The sequence below is a fragment of the Penicillium waksmanii genome (genome assembly GCF_028829765.1).
Source record: "Penicillium waksmanii strain IBT 27052 chromosome Unknown utg000005l:1.0-5232799.0:1.0-5237142.0, whole genome shotgun sequence".
NCBI lineage: Eukaryota > Fungi > Ascomycota > Eurotiomycetes > Eurotiales > Aspergillaceae > Penicillium > Penicillium waksmanii.
This window is the reverse complement of record NW_026643252.1, coordinates 2,188,984-2,203,506: the sequence shown is the minus strand read 5'-3', so window position 1 is coordinate 2,203,506 and position 14,523 is coordinate 2,188,984. Positions and strand designations below refer to the sequence as shown.

The 14,523-nt window shown below is 50.0% G+C and overlaps 6 protein-coding genes across 6 annotated transcripts; 4 read left to right on the top strand and 2 right to left on the bottom strand.

Annotated features, from left to right (window-relative positions):
- Positions 1 to 312: 312 nt before the first annotated feature.
- On the top strand, positions 313 to 2,131 carry N7481_005718 (MDM34 family protein; the record flags this gene model as incomplete). The annotated part of the gene is made up of 2 exons (XM_057264937.1): positions 313 to 647; positions 769 to 2,131. 2 exons carry the CDS (start codon positions 313 to 315, stop codon positions 2,129 to 2,131), a joined length of 1,698 nt encoding a protein of 565 aa, XP_057122657.1.
- Positions 2,132 to 2,678: 547 nt separating this feature from the next.
- N7481_005717 (CCDC47 family protein) lies at positions 2,679 to 4,097 on the top strand (the record flags this gene model as incomplete). Its single annotated transcript, XM_057264936.1, has 3 exons — positions 2,679 to 2,736; positions 2,800 to 3,676; positions 3,731 to 4,097. 3 exons carry the CDS (start codon positions 2,679 to 2,681, stop codon positions 4,095 to 4,097), a joined length of 1,302 nt encoding a protein of 433 aa, XP_057122656.1.
- A 720-nt stretch (positions 4,098 to 4,817) lies between these two features.
- Positions 4,818 to 5,731, top strand: N7481_005716 (chitin deacetylase; the record flags this gene model as incomplete). Its single annotated transcript, XM_057264935.1, has 3 exons — positions 4,818 to 5,140; positions 5,235 to 5,599; positions 5,673 to 5,731. The coding sequence occupies 3 exons, from the start codon at positions 4,818 to 4,820 to the stop codon at positions 5,729 to 5,731; spliced, it is 747 nt and encodes a 248-aa protein (XP_057122655.1).
- Positions 5,732 to 6,459: 728 nt separating this feature from the next.
- On the top strand, positions 6,460 to 7,278 carry N7481_005715 (sulfotransferase family protein; the record flags this gene model as incomplete). The annotated part of the gene is made up of 1 exon (XM_057264934.1): positions 6,460 to 7,278. One exon carries the CDS (start codon positions 6,460 to 6,462, stop codon positions 7,276 to 7,278), a length of 819 nt encoding a protein of 272 aa, XP_057122654.1.
- Positions 7,279 to 7,652: 374 nt separating this feature from the next.
- N7481_005714 (uncharacterized protein) lies at positions 7,653 to 10,418 on the bottom strand (the record flags this gene model as incomplete). Its single annotated transcript, XM_057264933.1, has 3 exons — positions 7,653 to 9,676; positions 9,738 to 10,236; positions 10,290 to 10,418. 3 exons carry the CDS (start codon positions 10,416 to 10,418, stop codon positions 7,653 to 7,655), a joined length of 2,652 nt encoding a protein of 883 aa, XP_057122653.1.
- A 917-nt stretch (positions 10,419 to 11,335) lies between these two features.
- Positions 11,336 to 11,878, bottom strand: N7481_005713 (uncharacterized protein; the record flags this gene model as incomplete). Its single annotated transcript, XM_057264932.1, has 3 exons — positions 11,336 to 11,389; positions 11,451 to 11,684; positions 11,750 to 11,878. The coding sequence occupies 3 exons, from the start codon at positions 11,876 to 11,878 to the stop codon at positions 11,336 to 11,338; spliced, it is 417 nt and encodes a 138-aa protein (XP_057122652.1).
- Positions 11,879 to 14,523: the final 2,645 nt, after the last annotated feature.

Below are 14,523 nucleotides of genomic sequence, written 5' to 3'. Positions count from 1 at the left end.
GAAGGGAGGGGATGAGACAGAGGATAGAGTAAATTGTAGTAGAAGTAATGAATGGTCGTTGGGTAGTATGTAAGCCAAAGTAATTACTCATACTCTGCTCGACTGAAGTGTGGTGAAAAACCGGCAGGCAAAAGCAGGTGACGACCTCGGGAGTGCTCAGCCCTTTTCCTCTTCCCTTTTCTCCTTTCGCCTTTCGCCTTTGCCTTTGCCATTCATCGCCGCCACTCGTCAACTTGACAACCCCCCCTAGTCTTTTTTAATTTATTTACTTTCTTTCCATTTTGTATTTCCCCTCTCTCTCAATGCCCGGGCATGGCGTTCAACTTCAACTGGTCGCCTTTGATGGCGGACGCGAGTTTTTACTCTCGCGCCCAAGAACTCCTCACAGCCGCCCTCAATAAGTCCCCCAAACCGCCCATCATCGTCGACGATATTATTGTCACCGAACTGAATTTGGGATCTATGCCTCCCAACTTGGAGATTTTGGAGATTGGCGATCTGGCCGAGGATCGCTTTCGCGGAATCTTCAAGATGTCCTATTCCGGCGACGCCTTCTTGACCCTCAAGACTCGCGTCCAAGCCAACCCTCTCAACACCTTTCTACTTACACGACCGTCTTTTGCCTCGCCGCAACCGCTTGCTGCTGCGTACGTACTTGCTCCAAAATACAACCTCCCCCCCTCTCTCCCAGCGCATGCGCACCGTGCTACCGACCAGGACGGGACTTGACTTTCTTTGATCGCGTGGGCTGACCTGTGTCGCATATAGTACTCCCCTCACAATACCTCTCCAAATTACCCTCTCCGATTTCAAACTCTCCGGCTTCGTCGTTCTCGTTTTTTCCAAACAAAAAGGAATCACCGTCGTCTTCCGCAACGATCCGCTCGAGTCGCTCAAGGTCTCCTCCACCTTCGATTCCATCCCGTTTGTGCGCGACTTCCTGCAAAAAGAAATCGAGGCCCAGCTCCGAATCTTGTTTATGGATGAATTGCCCGCTATTATTCATCGCTTGTCACTGCGCCTCTGGGTTCCCGAATATCGCTCTGGTGAAGAGAATCAAAACGAAACCGACAATACCGAAACCGCAACGAGTGAAGGGCCCGGCCAGGATCCCTTAGCCAGTCCCCCACAAGACCCTGTTGACTCTCTCGGAAACGCCTTGAACGAGTCGGAGATCGCATCGCTGTCCTTGGATTCATCCGTCGAGACTCATTCCCTCTTTTCGCAGAAGAACCTGCTCCGCCTCGCCGCCCTGACCGATTCCCAGCGCACTCTCTCGTTATTTACTCCGTCTATCCAAGAAGTTGTATACCGCGCATGGACATCTCCAGCCGATGCTAGCGAGTTCCCCTCAAGTGTCGCCTCCCCGCTCAGCCCCGCCCTCTCCCGGACACACTCCCATGTTGGTAGTCTGGCATCCTCCATCCACGAAACCTCCAGCAATGCTTCTTTACACAGTCGACCTTCCATCGGTGGCCACTCTTACAGTAGCTATGGCCTAAATGTTAGCACCGGGCGTCACTCGAAGGCTCACTCACGGAAGCGCAAGAAGCGAGTGGTGGACCTACGCCGTCCTAAGACCACCGATGACGCCATGAGCGTCAGCGATGATAGCTCTTTTAGAGAATCTACCAGCCCTCCGTCGATCTGCTCCGCACCGCTGCCCGCCCTCAACGAACAGAACGATGACCCGGTGACACCGCCGTTGTCCCCGGAGACTGGCTTGCACCTCCCATCGATTCCCGAGCGCCATCGCATGAGCATTTCCCGTCCGTCCCTCCTCCACAACATGCAGGACATGCCAGAGCTCTCCTATTCCACCGAAACCATCCGTGCTCCAAAGGGCGAGGACGTGGATGCTACACCTCGCGCAACTGTGCGTGGTCGCTTTGAGAAGGCGGAAGCTGGCCCCTCATCGGTCTCGACCCGCCCGCCACCGCCCGCCACTATTATTCCTCTCAATAAAGAGGAGAAACCCACTGGCGAATCTGTTGATCCCGTTCTGGTGGAACGACTGGCCGGCGAGATCGCTCGTCGCATCCGCGAAGAGAAGTTTGCCCCTAATAGCGCATGCAGCCCCTTCTGGAGTCGCGCCCAAGATGATTCACCACCACCGGCCTATGGCCACTAAACAATCGGTCTCCTCTCTGTTGACGAACACTTCTTTTCTTCTCTCGAGCAAGGTCTCGAGCCATTTATGACCGTTACGACTTGTATTCATTTTTTTTTTCTTGTTTGGAAGCGGGACTGTACAAAAATCATGGGTTTCAAAGTTTTTGGCGTCTCGTTTCATTTTCCAGGGTTCTTCTTTTTTTTTCAATTTCTTTTGTCTTCTTTTTCGCTGGATACCACACTCACTTGAGTCATTTGTGTATTATCTTGGGCAATTGGGATACAGGGGGATATATCCATTATATATAGGACTGGGAATTGAGTCTGGACATTTACTATCTATCCCTCGTGTGCTATCTCCAATATCACTGTAGTATAGTAGGCATATCTCGTAGTTATTCACCCTGGAGTACTCCGAGTTGTGGTTCTGTGCGGCAAATGGCAAAAAACTGGAGAAAAGTCCGTGGGGGGCGCTAAGGCCAGCACAGCTTAGCTCCGCATTCGCATTTCGCCTTCTCTCAACCTCCTTTCTCTTCCATCCCCCATCATCTTCCTCCATCGCAATCATGGCGGGTGTGTTCAAGAATGTGTTCGGCTCCCCTGGGGCTGCCAACCCTGATGATGGTGAGTGTTCAATTGCGCCACAATTGCTTCCCTTTCCCCCGCCCAGCAACTAACAACTGTCAGATTTCGCCGACTTCGTCGAGGCCCCGAACCCGTCTCCCGCGTCGCTTGTCGCCGACACGACCACTGTCCCAGCTCTCAACACAGCCGGTGCCGTCCCCTACACAAAATGGTACCGAGTCTGGGAGCGCACCTCGCCCAAGGACTTCATGCAGGAGGCCATGATCATGCCATTCATCCTGGTGATCGTCCTCTTCCACGTCTGGGGTACACGGAAGAACCGGAGCCAGGCCCGCAAGTGGGCGCAGGCTCACATCCCCGCGCTGCAGAAGGAATTCTCGGTTGTTGGCTTCGATGGAATCGCGCGTCCCGGCCCGGAGGAGGGCGTCGACTCCGTCACCGTCGAGCTGACCAACCCGGAGAACCTGCTGAAGGAGCGGGCGGCGAACGAGTTCGCCGCATATGCGACCGGCCGTCAGAACATTGCCTTCCTCGATATCTCGCTGAAGCTCCCCAAGCGCTATAACCCTGTCACCTACATCATGGAATATGTCTTCAGCTTCTTCTTCGAGAGCTGGGAGGCACCTACCCAGAAGTATGAGGCTCTGATGTACGCTTTTGACGGCAAGGAGAAGGATCTCATTCCAGTTCTGGGCAAGGATACTTCTTCGTTGAAGGTCAACCAGTCTACCTATGATGGATTTATCTGGGCTGTTGTTCACAAGAGCCACATGGGCAAGTTCCGCACCGATCGCTACGACGCCTCGATGACTTTCTCCAAGGACCACCCTAAGCTCCCCTCCTGGGTGACTGTCATGTCCGAGAGTGCTGAGATCACCGAGAACCTTCTTACCGCGGACTTGGTGCAGGCTATTGAGAAGGCGGGCCCCGACTTCGAGTATCTGATTGTCACTGACCAGCCCATCGACAAGCCTACCAAGTAAGCAATGATCAAATTGGCTCATTAAATCTGCTAAGCTAACGGTTTCACCAGGATTGATGAGACCACCCCGAAGAAGCGCCTTCAGTTGTCCGTCAACATTAGCTCCGACTACTCCTCGACTCTGCCTCTATTCAACCAGTACCTCCGCCTCCCCGACCGACTCGTGCAAGTGGCCCACTGGCGTGGCGAGGTCATGCGCAAGGTGCGCAATGTCCGTGAGGAGGAGATCAAGAAGCTCCGCCGCGTTGAGGAGGAAGAGAAGGCCGAGGAGCGCAAGCTGGCTGCGGAAAAGGTGAAGAAGGATGACCGCGAGCGTCTTCTCCGCGGCATGAATGCCGAGGAGCAGCGCAAGTTCCTGGACCGCGAGAGCCAGAAGAACCAGCGCAAGTCCCAGAAGAAATACAGCCGCAAGGGTTGAGTTTGAGTGATAATTATGGGGATGGTTCGCATGGATGATGACAATGGACGATGGCATACCGGGGTTATAGGGATGGGACCATTTACCTTTCGCCTTTCTGCTCCCTCTCGATCGAATCCGACTGCAAGCCACGGCTATGGCTACGGCCGGCCAGGTCCAAGTCCAGGTCCACATCGAGGGGGAGAATTGTTTTACTCCACCTTTTTTATTTCCCAGTTTTTCCCTCTAGTTTTGTTTTGATACCTTGGCCTGCAGATGTACTCATACCTGAAATGCCCGACAGTTCTGATCTTGGGTGGCTTAGTGCTGCTGTCCTCAGTGGCAGCCCTCTCTTTCCAATGCTAATCTTGCCTGCATCAAACCATCAAACCCTGCATTTGCTTGCATTTTGCTTGCATCTGCTTCTAATTCTCCTCTCGTGGCAGTTACGCTGTACTTTGCTTACTTTTCTTACCTCGCTGCACCTTCCTCGTATCTGCCCTTGCCAACTTGACGGCTTTGTTTGCTTGTCTTGGCTTCATTTCATTCTTCTCCCCCGAGGGTTGACTGCTTTACTGCTTTACTCCCAACTCTATTGTCCTCGTCTCATACTTCCCCTCAATCTTGTAAGATCCTCCCCCACCCACGCTGTTGTACTTTCACTCGTTCAGCACTCAGCAGGGCTGTCCCTCTTCTATACTTCTACTTTGAAATCACTCACACGCTTTGAATCCTATCAAAATGCATCTACTTCCCCTCTTGACCACAGTCCTTCCTTTCATGGCTTCCCTATCATCAGCCACCCCACTCAAAATCGCCACCCGTCAGACAGCCTCAAAAGTTGCCGTCGGTGCAGTGATCAACAGTTGCATGGTCCCAGGCACAATCGCACTTACATTCGACGACGGTCCTTGGGAATATACCCATACGCTTCTCGACACGCTCGCCGAGTACGACGCCGTTGCCACATTCTTCTTAAACGGAATCAACAAAGGCAGCATCACCTCTTACCCGGACATACTCCAACGGGCCGTGGCAGAAGGCCACCAACTCGGCTCACATACGTATGTTTCGGAAACAACTCTCCCTTTCTTCTCCGTGTCTTGTCCTCAGATCCCTCGGGGAGATGTAGTCCATCCTAACAAACCCCGTCCCCAGTTGGAGCCATCCATACCTCGAAACCCTAGACCACGCCGCAATCCTCTCGCAAATGACCCTTCTCGAAGACGAATTCGTGCAAGTTCTCGGCTACTTCCCCTCTTATATGCGCGTTCCATATCTCTCGTCCAATGATGCGATCCTAGCCGCCATGGCCGACTTGGGGTATCATGTTATTGGCGCGAGCATCGATACAAAGGACTATGAGAATGACGACGGGGGTCTCATTTGGAAGAGTTTCGAGAAATTTCGTCTCGAGCTTGATGCCGGTGGCTCGATTGTGTTGTCACACGATACACATTTTCACACCGTTGAGACGTTGGTGGATAATATGCTGCAGGAGATTAAATCAAGAGGGCTGAAGGGTATGTTGTCGCTCTTGACTTTGTTTGGCTTCTTCTTCTCTTGGCTTCTGGAGAGACGTGCTGACCTTTGTAGCTGTTCCTGTTGCCGAGTGTCTCGGAGATTCAGACAACTGGTACCGCACTTCGCGATAGTCGTGGCTGGTCGAGGGTATGGTCACGGTATAATATCGAGCTCCCAAGGTCGGTGTGCTGCGCGGATGCTATGTTAACTGCGTTGTTTCGGGTGTGTGTTGGCTTGCGGTATATAAAGTATCCTTAAAACGCATAGCATGACGAAATATTATCTGTCCAACTTGAAGTTCTCTACTAGATGGGATCTCACTTGCGGTGGACAGACAACCTTGGAGCCAACTGCCATCCTTGAAAGTATTAGTCAAGCGTCGTTCTGGGAATTTTATCTATCCATTTTGAAACCATAATGCAATGCCATTCTTTTATCTAAGTCAACTTGGATTTCTATTGTAGTAGACTTATGTACTCGACTTTGGAGATTGGTGTTTTGCTTACTAGTAGATGGCATTGCCTCTGGCAGAGCAAGGTCGAGTAAAAAGTCCGTATTGCACCTTGGAATTTTCAAGCATGAAATATGGACGTCTTACAAAAATGAAAAATATGAGAGTCATGATTTCAGCATTGATATGACCGTATTGGACCCATTGGTGGCCAAAACACTCGAAAGCAGTCCCACATGTAAGCACTAGCTACGGAATTTGGAATGATGCTCTTGCTCCCGTTTTTCAGGCTGCCCATGAAGAGTTTAAACTCACCAGCACAGAGTGTCATGTCATTTCTTTTTTCTCAACCTGCCACTACTAGTATCTTCACTTTACATTCCAATCACAAGAAAATCCCACACCAAGATGGCCGCAACAGAGGCACCGCCAAAGAAAGCGACAGGCGACGGCCTACTCATTATCAACGCGGGCTTATTCCGCAGCGCCACCAAATCAATGGCCCTCGCATACCAAATCCTAGGTTTCAAAACACACCACGGTCTACTAGAAAAAGTCACAGAAACACCCTGGGCCTCCCTCGAAAAAGCCGCCGAAGCGACATGGCCATCTACGCCAGACGCCCGACCCCGAGCCCGCTTCACGCGCGAAGACTGGGACGAGCTGTGGGGAAACAAATACGACGCTGTCACAGACCTAGCCTCGCCTTTTACCCTGGAACTCATAAGTTCCTACCCAGATGCAAAGGTGGTCATTGTGCAGCGCGACTTCGGGAACTGGTGGCCCAGTTTCCAGGCCGAAATTCTCGACCGCGTCATGCTCCAGCCGATGGCTGCTATTAATGGGTTTCTGGGCCTGTATCTAATGGGGATTCCGGCTGTACAGGCGATGCGGAAGATCCATTTTGGGTTCTTTGGTGCGAGGAGTCATGGGGAGATTCGGGACCGTGCGAGATCGGTATATGAGGCTTACTATCGCGATGTGAGGGCGATGGTTCCGGAAGAGCGGAAACTTGAATATCGGATTGGTGATGGGTGGGAGCCTCTCTGTCGGTTTTTAAATGTTGATGTTCCCGATGTGCCGTTTCCTAGGGATAATTGTTCGGCTTCGCATGATCAGGAGGCAAAGGCTAGGGTGAGGCTTATTTGGACTGCTGGTGCTAAGGTTGTGGTGCCGCTTGTGCTTGGATTGGTTGCTATTTGGGCTGGGCTTGCGTATAAACAGTAGGATGATACCGTGACTACTGGTACTAACAAAGGTTGAATTGAGGTGAATATCAGATTTGTTCGCACCAGAAAAGGTTATATTAAATCTCGGCATAGACACCAAGTTGATCATAGAACAAAATATTATATAATATGAATTGTAATTTGCATTGCCCCTGCCCAAATCATGGCGAGGTATTGTATAAAAATGTCCAAAGAAACAATAGTGATCGACTAGACAGGGACTCTGTGCAATCCAAAGTCCCTTGACTTCATTACTAGTAGGTCTATAACTTGAAGACCGTTTAATAGCATATCTCTATGAATGAATGAGAAATCAAGAAGGATAAATGAGAGCTGAAAATGCTCTCCGAGATAGACGCTCCCGAACTTATCTTAGTTATCCTCAAGGGGAGCGTAGGTGATGCCAAAGTTGACACTGCGAATGGTCTCGTAACCCTTCGAGCTGTGACGGTCGCCGAAGATCTTAAGAGCACGAACAATAATAGTGTAGTTGCCTTCCGGAACATACGAGCCGTTGGCCAGCTGACCCTGCCAGGAAGTAACAGTAGGGGCAGCGCTGATACCATCAACAGTTCTGGCAAGGGCAGTCTGCTCGGAAATCGAGAGAATGGGGCCACCCTTGGCTGACTTAACGCCAACGAGGAGCAGGTCCGTACCCATGGAGAGAATGGGTGCGAAAACGGGGTAGGTGGTGTTGGCCTGCTCTGATGTGGCGTTCTGGTTCGACACAATGAACTGGTGGTTGGCCTTTACAGGCTCCTTGGTGCTGCTATCGGTGAGGACGTTGTTGCCGTCCTTGGTGTCCATGAGAGTAACGTTGCGCATATCGGTGGCAACACCCAGATAAGGAACGGAGAAAGAATCGCTGGATGAAGTGCCGTTGAAGGTGATGTAACCGCTGTAGACGGGAATTCGGCGGGAGTCGAGACCCTTAGGGGGTGTGGCAGTGACCTTGAGGACGGCAGACTCACCAGCGGGGACGCTAACGCTGGACGAGCTGAACTCAAGTGAGGCGCCCTGGGTGGTGCAATTGACGAAATCACCAAGCTTGTTCACCTTGGGGATAGTGCTGTTGGCGTCGAGTGTGAAGACAGTGGCGGCGCCGACGTGGCCGATAGTGTAAACACGGGGCGATGAATCGGTGTTGTTGATGCGGATATAGGCCGGGGCGATATGCTCGGTGTCATTGAATGAGATGGTACTGATGTTGAACTTGGTAGTGGCGTGCACAAACTTGTAGGCATCGATCAGACCGCCGCCCTGTTGGGCAACAGATCCTAGGAAAGGTGAAGCGGTGACACCGTCATGGAAGACATTAGGGTTGGCAGTGGTGGATAACAGAGCCTTGATCTCGGCGGGAGTGACCTTGCCCTTACCGCGAGCCTCCATCAAAAGAGCAACGCAACCAGCCACGTAGGGAGTGGCCATGGAGGTACCACTCTCGATGGCATATCCACCCTCAGGGAGCGGCCAGGTCGACAGCATAAATCCACCCACTCCTGAAACAGCGGTCGATGGAAGAATCTCATTGCTAGGACCCCACTGGGTAAATTCACTAATCTGGCCGCCGGACTGAGGGTTGGTCTCGTTAATGAAGATGGTCTTTGCAAACTCGGCGCTGGTCATGTTCAAAGTGACATTGGCGCCAGATGCGACTAGGTTGACGAATTTCTCGCCAGTCTGGGCGGAGAGCATTCCATATCCACTAAGGGTGTCGTTCACAGTAGAAAACTCGTAAGTACCAGGCTCGTTGAGGTAGATCAGGATGTTCTTCGCTCCAGCCTGGACAGCGTTGGCCTGTTGAACTCTAGTGCTACAGCCACCATAGCGGATCAGAACAATCTTGTCGGAGAGGTCGGGGTGGTTTCCGGTCCACGGCTCGCAGGAATCATTGACGATAGATGTGTTAAGGCTGCTAGGGTACAGGCCATAGGTGCCGTTCTTGAAGTCGTGGCTAGCCGCCGGCTGCCAGCCGAACTGCTTAGTACCGTTGGAGGTGTGGTATGTAGCTCCAGGGAGCAGCAGAGGACTATACTTGTTGTTGAAGGATCCAATGCCAACGCCAGCAGGGTTGTCGATACCGTTGGAGCCCAGGAACATGCCGCTAGCTCCGTCGTTACCAGCGGCGATGAAGGAGGGAATACCAGCTTCGGCCAGCCTCTGAACTGTTTGTCCGAATGGCTCGTCACTCCAGCCCTTGTAACTACCAAAAGAGGCAGAGATGATGTCGACTTTGTCCTCGTACGCTCTCTTGAACGCGGCGGTGATGATATCAGTGCTGTATGTCACCTTTTGCTGTCCAAGGATCTTATAATGACCAAGAGTCACGTTCGGGGCCACACCAGTGAAGCCGTAGGGGTTGCTCTGAGCAGCAATCAATCCAGAGGTGTGGGTTCCTGGGAAAGAATTAGCCAACAAGCCTAACATCATTTACCGATGGTCTGTGTGTGAACATACCGTGGCCGGAATGGCCTTCATACGGGTCAGTAGTGTTGTCCAAGAAATTCCAGCCGAATTCAACCAGGCAGCCCTTTCCAAAGCAGCCACCAAGGGCGGGATGCGTATAATCAATACCCGTGTCAATAACGACCACTTTGATACCAGTTCCCAGGTAACCTTCCTGGCGCAGTTTGTCAACACCGGTCATCATGTGAGGATAGTCATTGCTTTCGTGGCCCGCGGTGTCACGACGACGGAAACCGTGGGAGCTAGCAGAGCGGCGGGCGTGGGAGTTGTGCGCTACACTCGAAACTTCACTCTTGGGCTGTTCCAACTCCCTGACGGGGGACACCTTCTTGACTGCAGCCCACGAAGAGATCTGTTTGATAATGGCAGCTTCGTTCTTGTCATCCTCAAGAGTGAATGAACCACCGTGGAAGAGAGCGAAGGACAGGTCATGGTTAAGAGTTGCTAGAATGCCGTGGTCGTTGAGAGTAGACAGGAAGCTTGCAGATGACTATTGGAATCAGTAGATTAGCAGATGGCCCATCGATCCCAATTGACGCATACGAGTAGACGAACAGTCTTGGAGTTGGCAAACTCGACAATGTACTTCTGCGCGATGGGGTCACCGTGGCCAGCCAAAGCCACCGGCAGTGCTGCTAGGAACGCGCCCAACCAAGGCCAGAGAGGGGCCATATTTAAAAGAATGTGGTTTGTTCCTGAGTAGTAAAAGAGTGACTGGGAACAATGAAGCAATGAGAGAATGACTGGGGAGGGGAAGAGGTTAAGGTATATGCAGGCTGGCTGTCAAAAACAAAACCCTGCAAGTGCGGCCCCTGATTCCTCTTACATACTCATAGACGACCCATCAGAATGTCAACCTTAATACCCTACTTTGTTGATTTTTCTGCTGATCTGAAAGCCCTTGATGGGCCCGAATCTCGTAATCGTTCGTGATCGGCGTCGATAGCCGCCGATCTATGACTATTCCGGCTAGCGCATCGGGCCCAGCAATCAGGGTCCGACTGTGATTGGCTCTTCGGAGATTACCTCAGTCTTCGATCTGTGGTTAAGCCGGCCCTACAGAGTTCTCCAGATCTGTGTGATCGGGCAGTGCTCTTGAATGCCAAGCCCGGCTTTTATTTATTACGTATTGGCACTACAAACAGTGTCGGGGTACCATTTACCAAATGAATATCGTTATGAGGTACGAAGCGGTCGTCTGAAATTGTCCTCGTTCCAAGAACTACCACATCATACAGTTCTATTTAATATCTCCTTTAATCAAGACACTTAAGAGTCAACGATGGAACCGATCATCATAGGGTCGCCAAGATAAATGACTTCTTTCTTCCTACGGAACCCCAGGTTGATCATACGGAAGCTCCGGTACACTCAATGAGGTTCTCATTAAGCTTGCTATTCGAGATAATGACAATAAGTGTAAATTCAATTTCATGCTATGTGCTGAGTCCTCTATTTCCAACAAAAATGAACCAAATTTTACATCGTGAAATGAAGATATGTGAAGCCTTTGGAAGGCAGAAAAATAACAACAACCCGCCGAGCCATCAATCTGACCGGTGAATCCGGAGAAGCTCAATAATGACCTTCTAATTGATCTCAACAGTCCGGTTCAGAGTCTCAAAGTAGGGGTAATTGCCCGCCTGGATTCCAGAGTTAGCCCATCCCAAGTCGTACATTGTCATTGGATGATTCAGTACTTACACCAACGAGGGCGAGATGGGCGATGTTGATCTGGGCCTTGCCACCCTTAATACTGGAGGGGATCGTAACAGTAAAGTTCTCGTAGGGAGGAGAGCTAGACTCGTGGTATACGGGCTTGAAGTTGCCGTGGTAAAGGATAGTGCCCATTGTGTCCGTGGGAGCCAGGCAAGGCGAAGAAGCGCACGAGGAGATACCAATTGCAACTTGCAGCTCAGTCGATCCGGTCAGAGAGTTCTAGTCGTAGGGTTAGCAACTTAGTTTCATGAATGATGGCCTATGGTGTCGTTCTTCACACATACAGGTCGCTGGATCTGCACCACAGTATCGCTGCCAGCCTCGAGCTTTTGACCCTCGGCGGGATATCCAATGCCGGCATTCTGAGCCAGAGCGACGCTGACGAAGGCTGCGAGAGAGGCAAGGAACTTCATATTATCGGCTGAGGTGGTGAAGAAGGGTTGAAATGTAGATATAACAGGTATTTCAAGACGAATGTACAGTTGGAAGATGCAAAGATGCAAAGATGAAGATGGATGAGATGTGATTGTATCTAGGGTGTGGAGGAATATCATGGGGTATTTATAACCTCGCATAAATCTGGCCTGCACTTGAATCGACTTTTTGACCAGAACAACCAGTTTCAAGACAACCATGGTCCGGGGTGGTGATTCGCCAAGTCTCAGCAGATCGCGGTGAAGTGTCTCGGTAAGCTGCCCAATGCCAATGTTTCTCACCTCCTTGTGGATCCCCTTTTTGCGGGTGGCCCAATCAAGTTGACCCAGGGGCCCTTGGAATAACCAGTTTGTACCAAATAATTGATTCTCCACGCCAGGACTGTGAAGTTCTTTTTTTGGGTTGGTCCCTTGTAATCCATCGGATGGTTACCCCGGGACTTGTGATGGCGGCGCGGCGATCCGGCACTTGAGGCGCCCAGGGGCAGGCGGGTTTCAGGGGGGGCTAAGCCGTACGCCATCAAGCCACCGGGCTGCCTAATTTGCAATTTACATCACCAAGAGCTCAACGGATGTGACCGGATGTAGTAGTTGGTGAGTAAAGCTATTTTAAGGCCGCTGCTGATGCAAGGCTTAGCCGTCTGCTCACCAATGAAATGTTTCAGGTAAGCTTCCAAGCTCACAATGAACATAAGCGTGGAAACGCCTCTAGTCTACGTAATTATTACTAGAAGGGGGTTTGCAGGGTCAGCTGTCTAAGACTTCGCCAAGGAGAAACTAGTACTTAGATCCCCTTCTTATGGCTAATCCCATGAGGCGTTTCATCAATTTTCAATTTCAGATACAATCCACTCAAATGGCATGAGGTGCCTTAAGCTGGTAGGCTGGTGTTCTTTCTAACCCGTTTCTAATCAATTAGCTGCAACTGCTATTTTTATCAGAGATCACTGGCATGGTAGCATTTCTCTTATTTGATGCGAAATTGACCTTTGAAGCCAGTATTTGCTGCCCTTGATTTCTGACTATCGATGGGGAGGTTGAACATAATCTTGGAAGCTAGTGACCTTCCTCTTTTGCGGCGGCAGCCTTTTCGTACGAGAAAAGCTTCTCAAACAGGAGGCTATGATTAGAACACTTACAAAATTACTGATATATCCGACCTGTATGAGCTGTTAGGACATTCAAGCCCTTTAGCAGCACCCGTTGAGATAGACCGCCAAGCATGTCGTAAACTTCATATCGCTCAATTTTATTTCTCTAGTTTCGGTCAGACTGATCGCAAATCTCGTAAGCTCTGAGACCGGTGGAGAATCTTGACGAAAAGTTGTTTGACCCGAATCACTTTTGTAGATACTTCGGTCCATTAGTATTGGGTAACATGTAATTCTGAGCAACATCGGGATCGGGTCAAGATCAGCATCTAACCTCTGCAATCTAATCGCCCACGATCGATCTTTGTAACACGAAGAAAAGCTAAACAAGTGGGCAAGCTATCGAAAGTTATAGGCTATCGTCAGGGAAGGGTGAATTAGAAGAGCTATAATGAGCCATTGAAAAAAAAAATTCTATTTGTTTAAACTCGGTCATACGTTTGCCTCCGATCCAATCAGTCTTCTTAATGAGCCTCTAAGCCAAAATGACCTTTGTGCAGTGGGGACAGGACATCAACATCCGATATTACGCGACAACTTGAAGTTCATTTCCTAATGCCAAAATTAGAAGTTTGCGTAGATTGTGTAAAATTCAAGTTGTGTTGCAAACTTGAATTGAAACCAAGCTTGAACTTGATGTGGAATATAGCGAGTAGAAATATATCAACCTTGGAACGGCCTATCGAATCAAATTGAGTTGAAGTTGGAATGTCTCAGCTTCCAAGGTTGAAGTACTATTTCACCTAATCGTCGACAAATGCGTTACACATTTTAATCCCACCTAGTCCTCGTGTTTTTCTCCTCGCAAGATGTACACAGAGTGTCGATCAGTAGTACTACGTCCACGCTAGGTGTCCGATAACTCAGTGCACTTAGTAGGTGTGGTCTCGGCCGAACAAGAATTCGTGACCACTAAATCGCTTTCGATCAATACAAACATTTGCTTGGCCACTCTGCTTTTCCACATTACACTTGAAAGTAGAGAGTCACCGTGCTTCCGCGACGATCTTTAGATGGGTTATTACTAGAAAGTCCTAGCTCCACAACTGTTTAATTCATTGACAGATTTCCCTCCATCTTGACTTTACCCTGAACTCTAATTACAATACAAGGTAGATTGTGGGTATGACTTCAGAGAAAATTAAACAGTCAGAAGAACAGCGCAAAGGCCAAATGTTATACGTTCTTTACGAGATCAGTTATTTTGTACTATGAAGTGATTACAGTATTTGGTGGCTTTTCTGTGGGCCGTTGGGCCTCTACAACTGTGTTGAGGGGTGGGGCCTTAAATGCTTAATTATTCGAGGTCAACTATGTACCCTCGTGGCATGACCTCGAGAGACAGGGCTAGGTTTAGATCAAAATTTCGTAACCGGAGTGGCCATATATAAATTAAAGGCGCAATTGACAGTATTATTTTATCAAGATTTTTCTGAAGCTATATGCGAAAGAAATCATGAATTTTGTCCCATT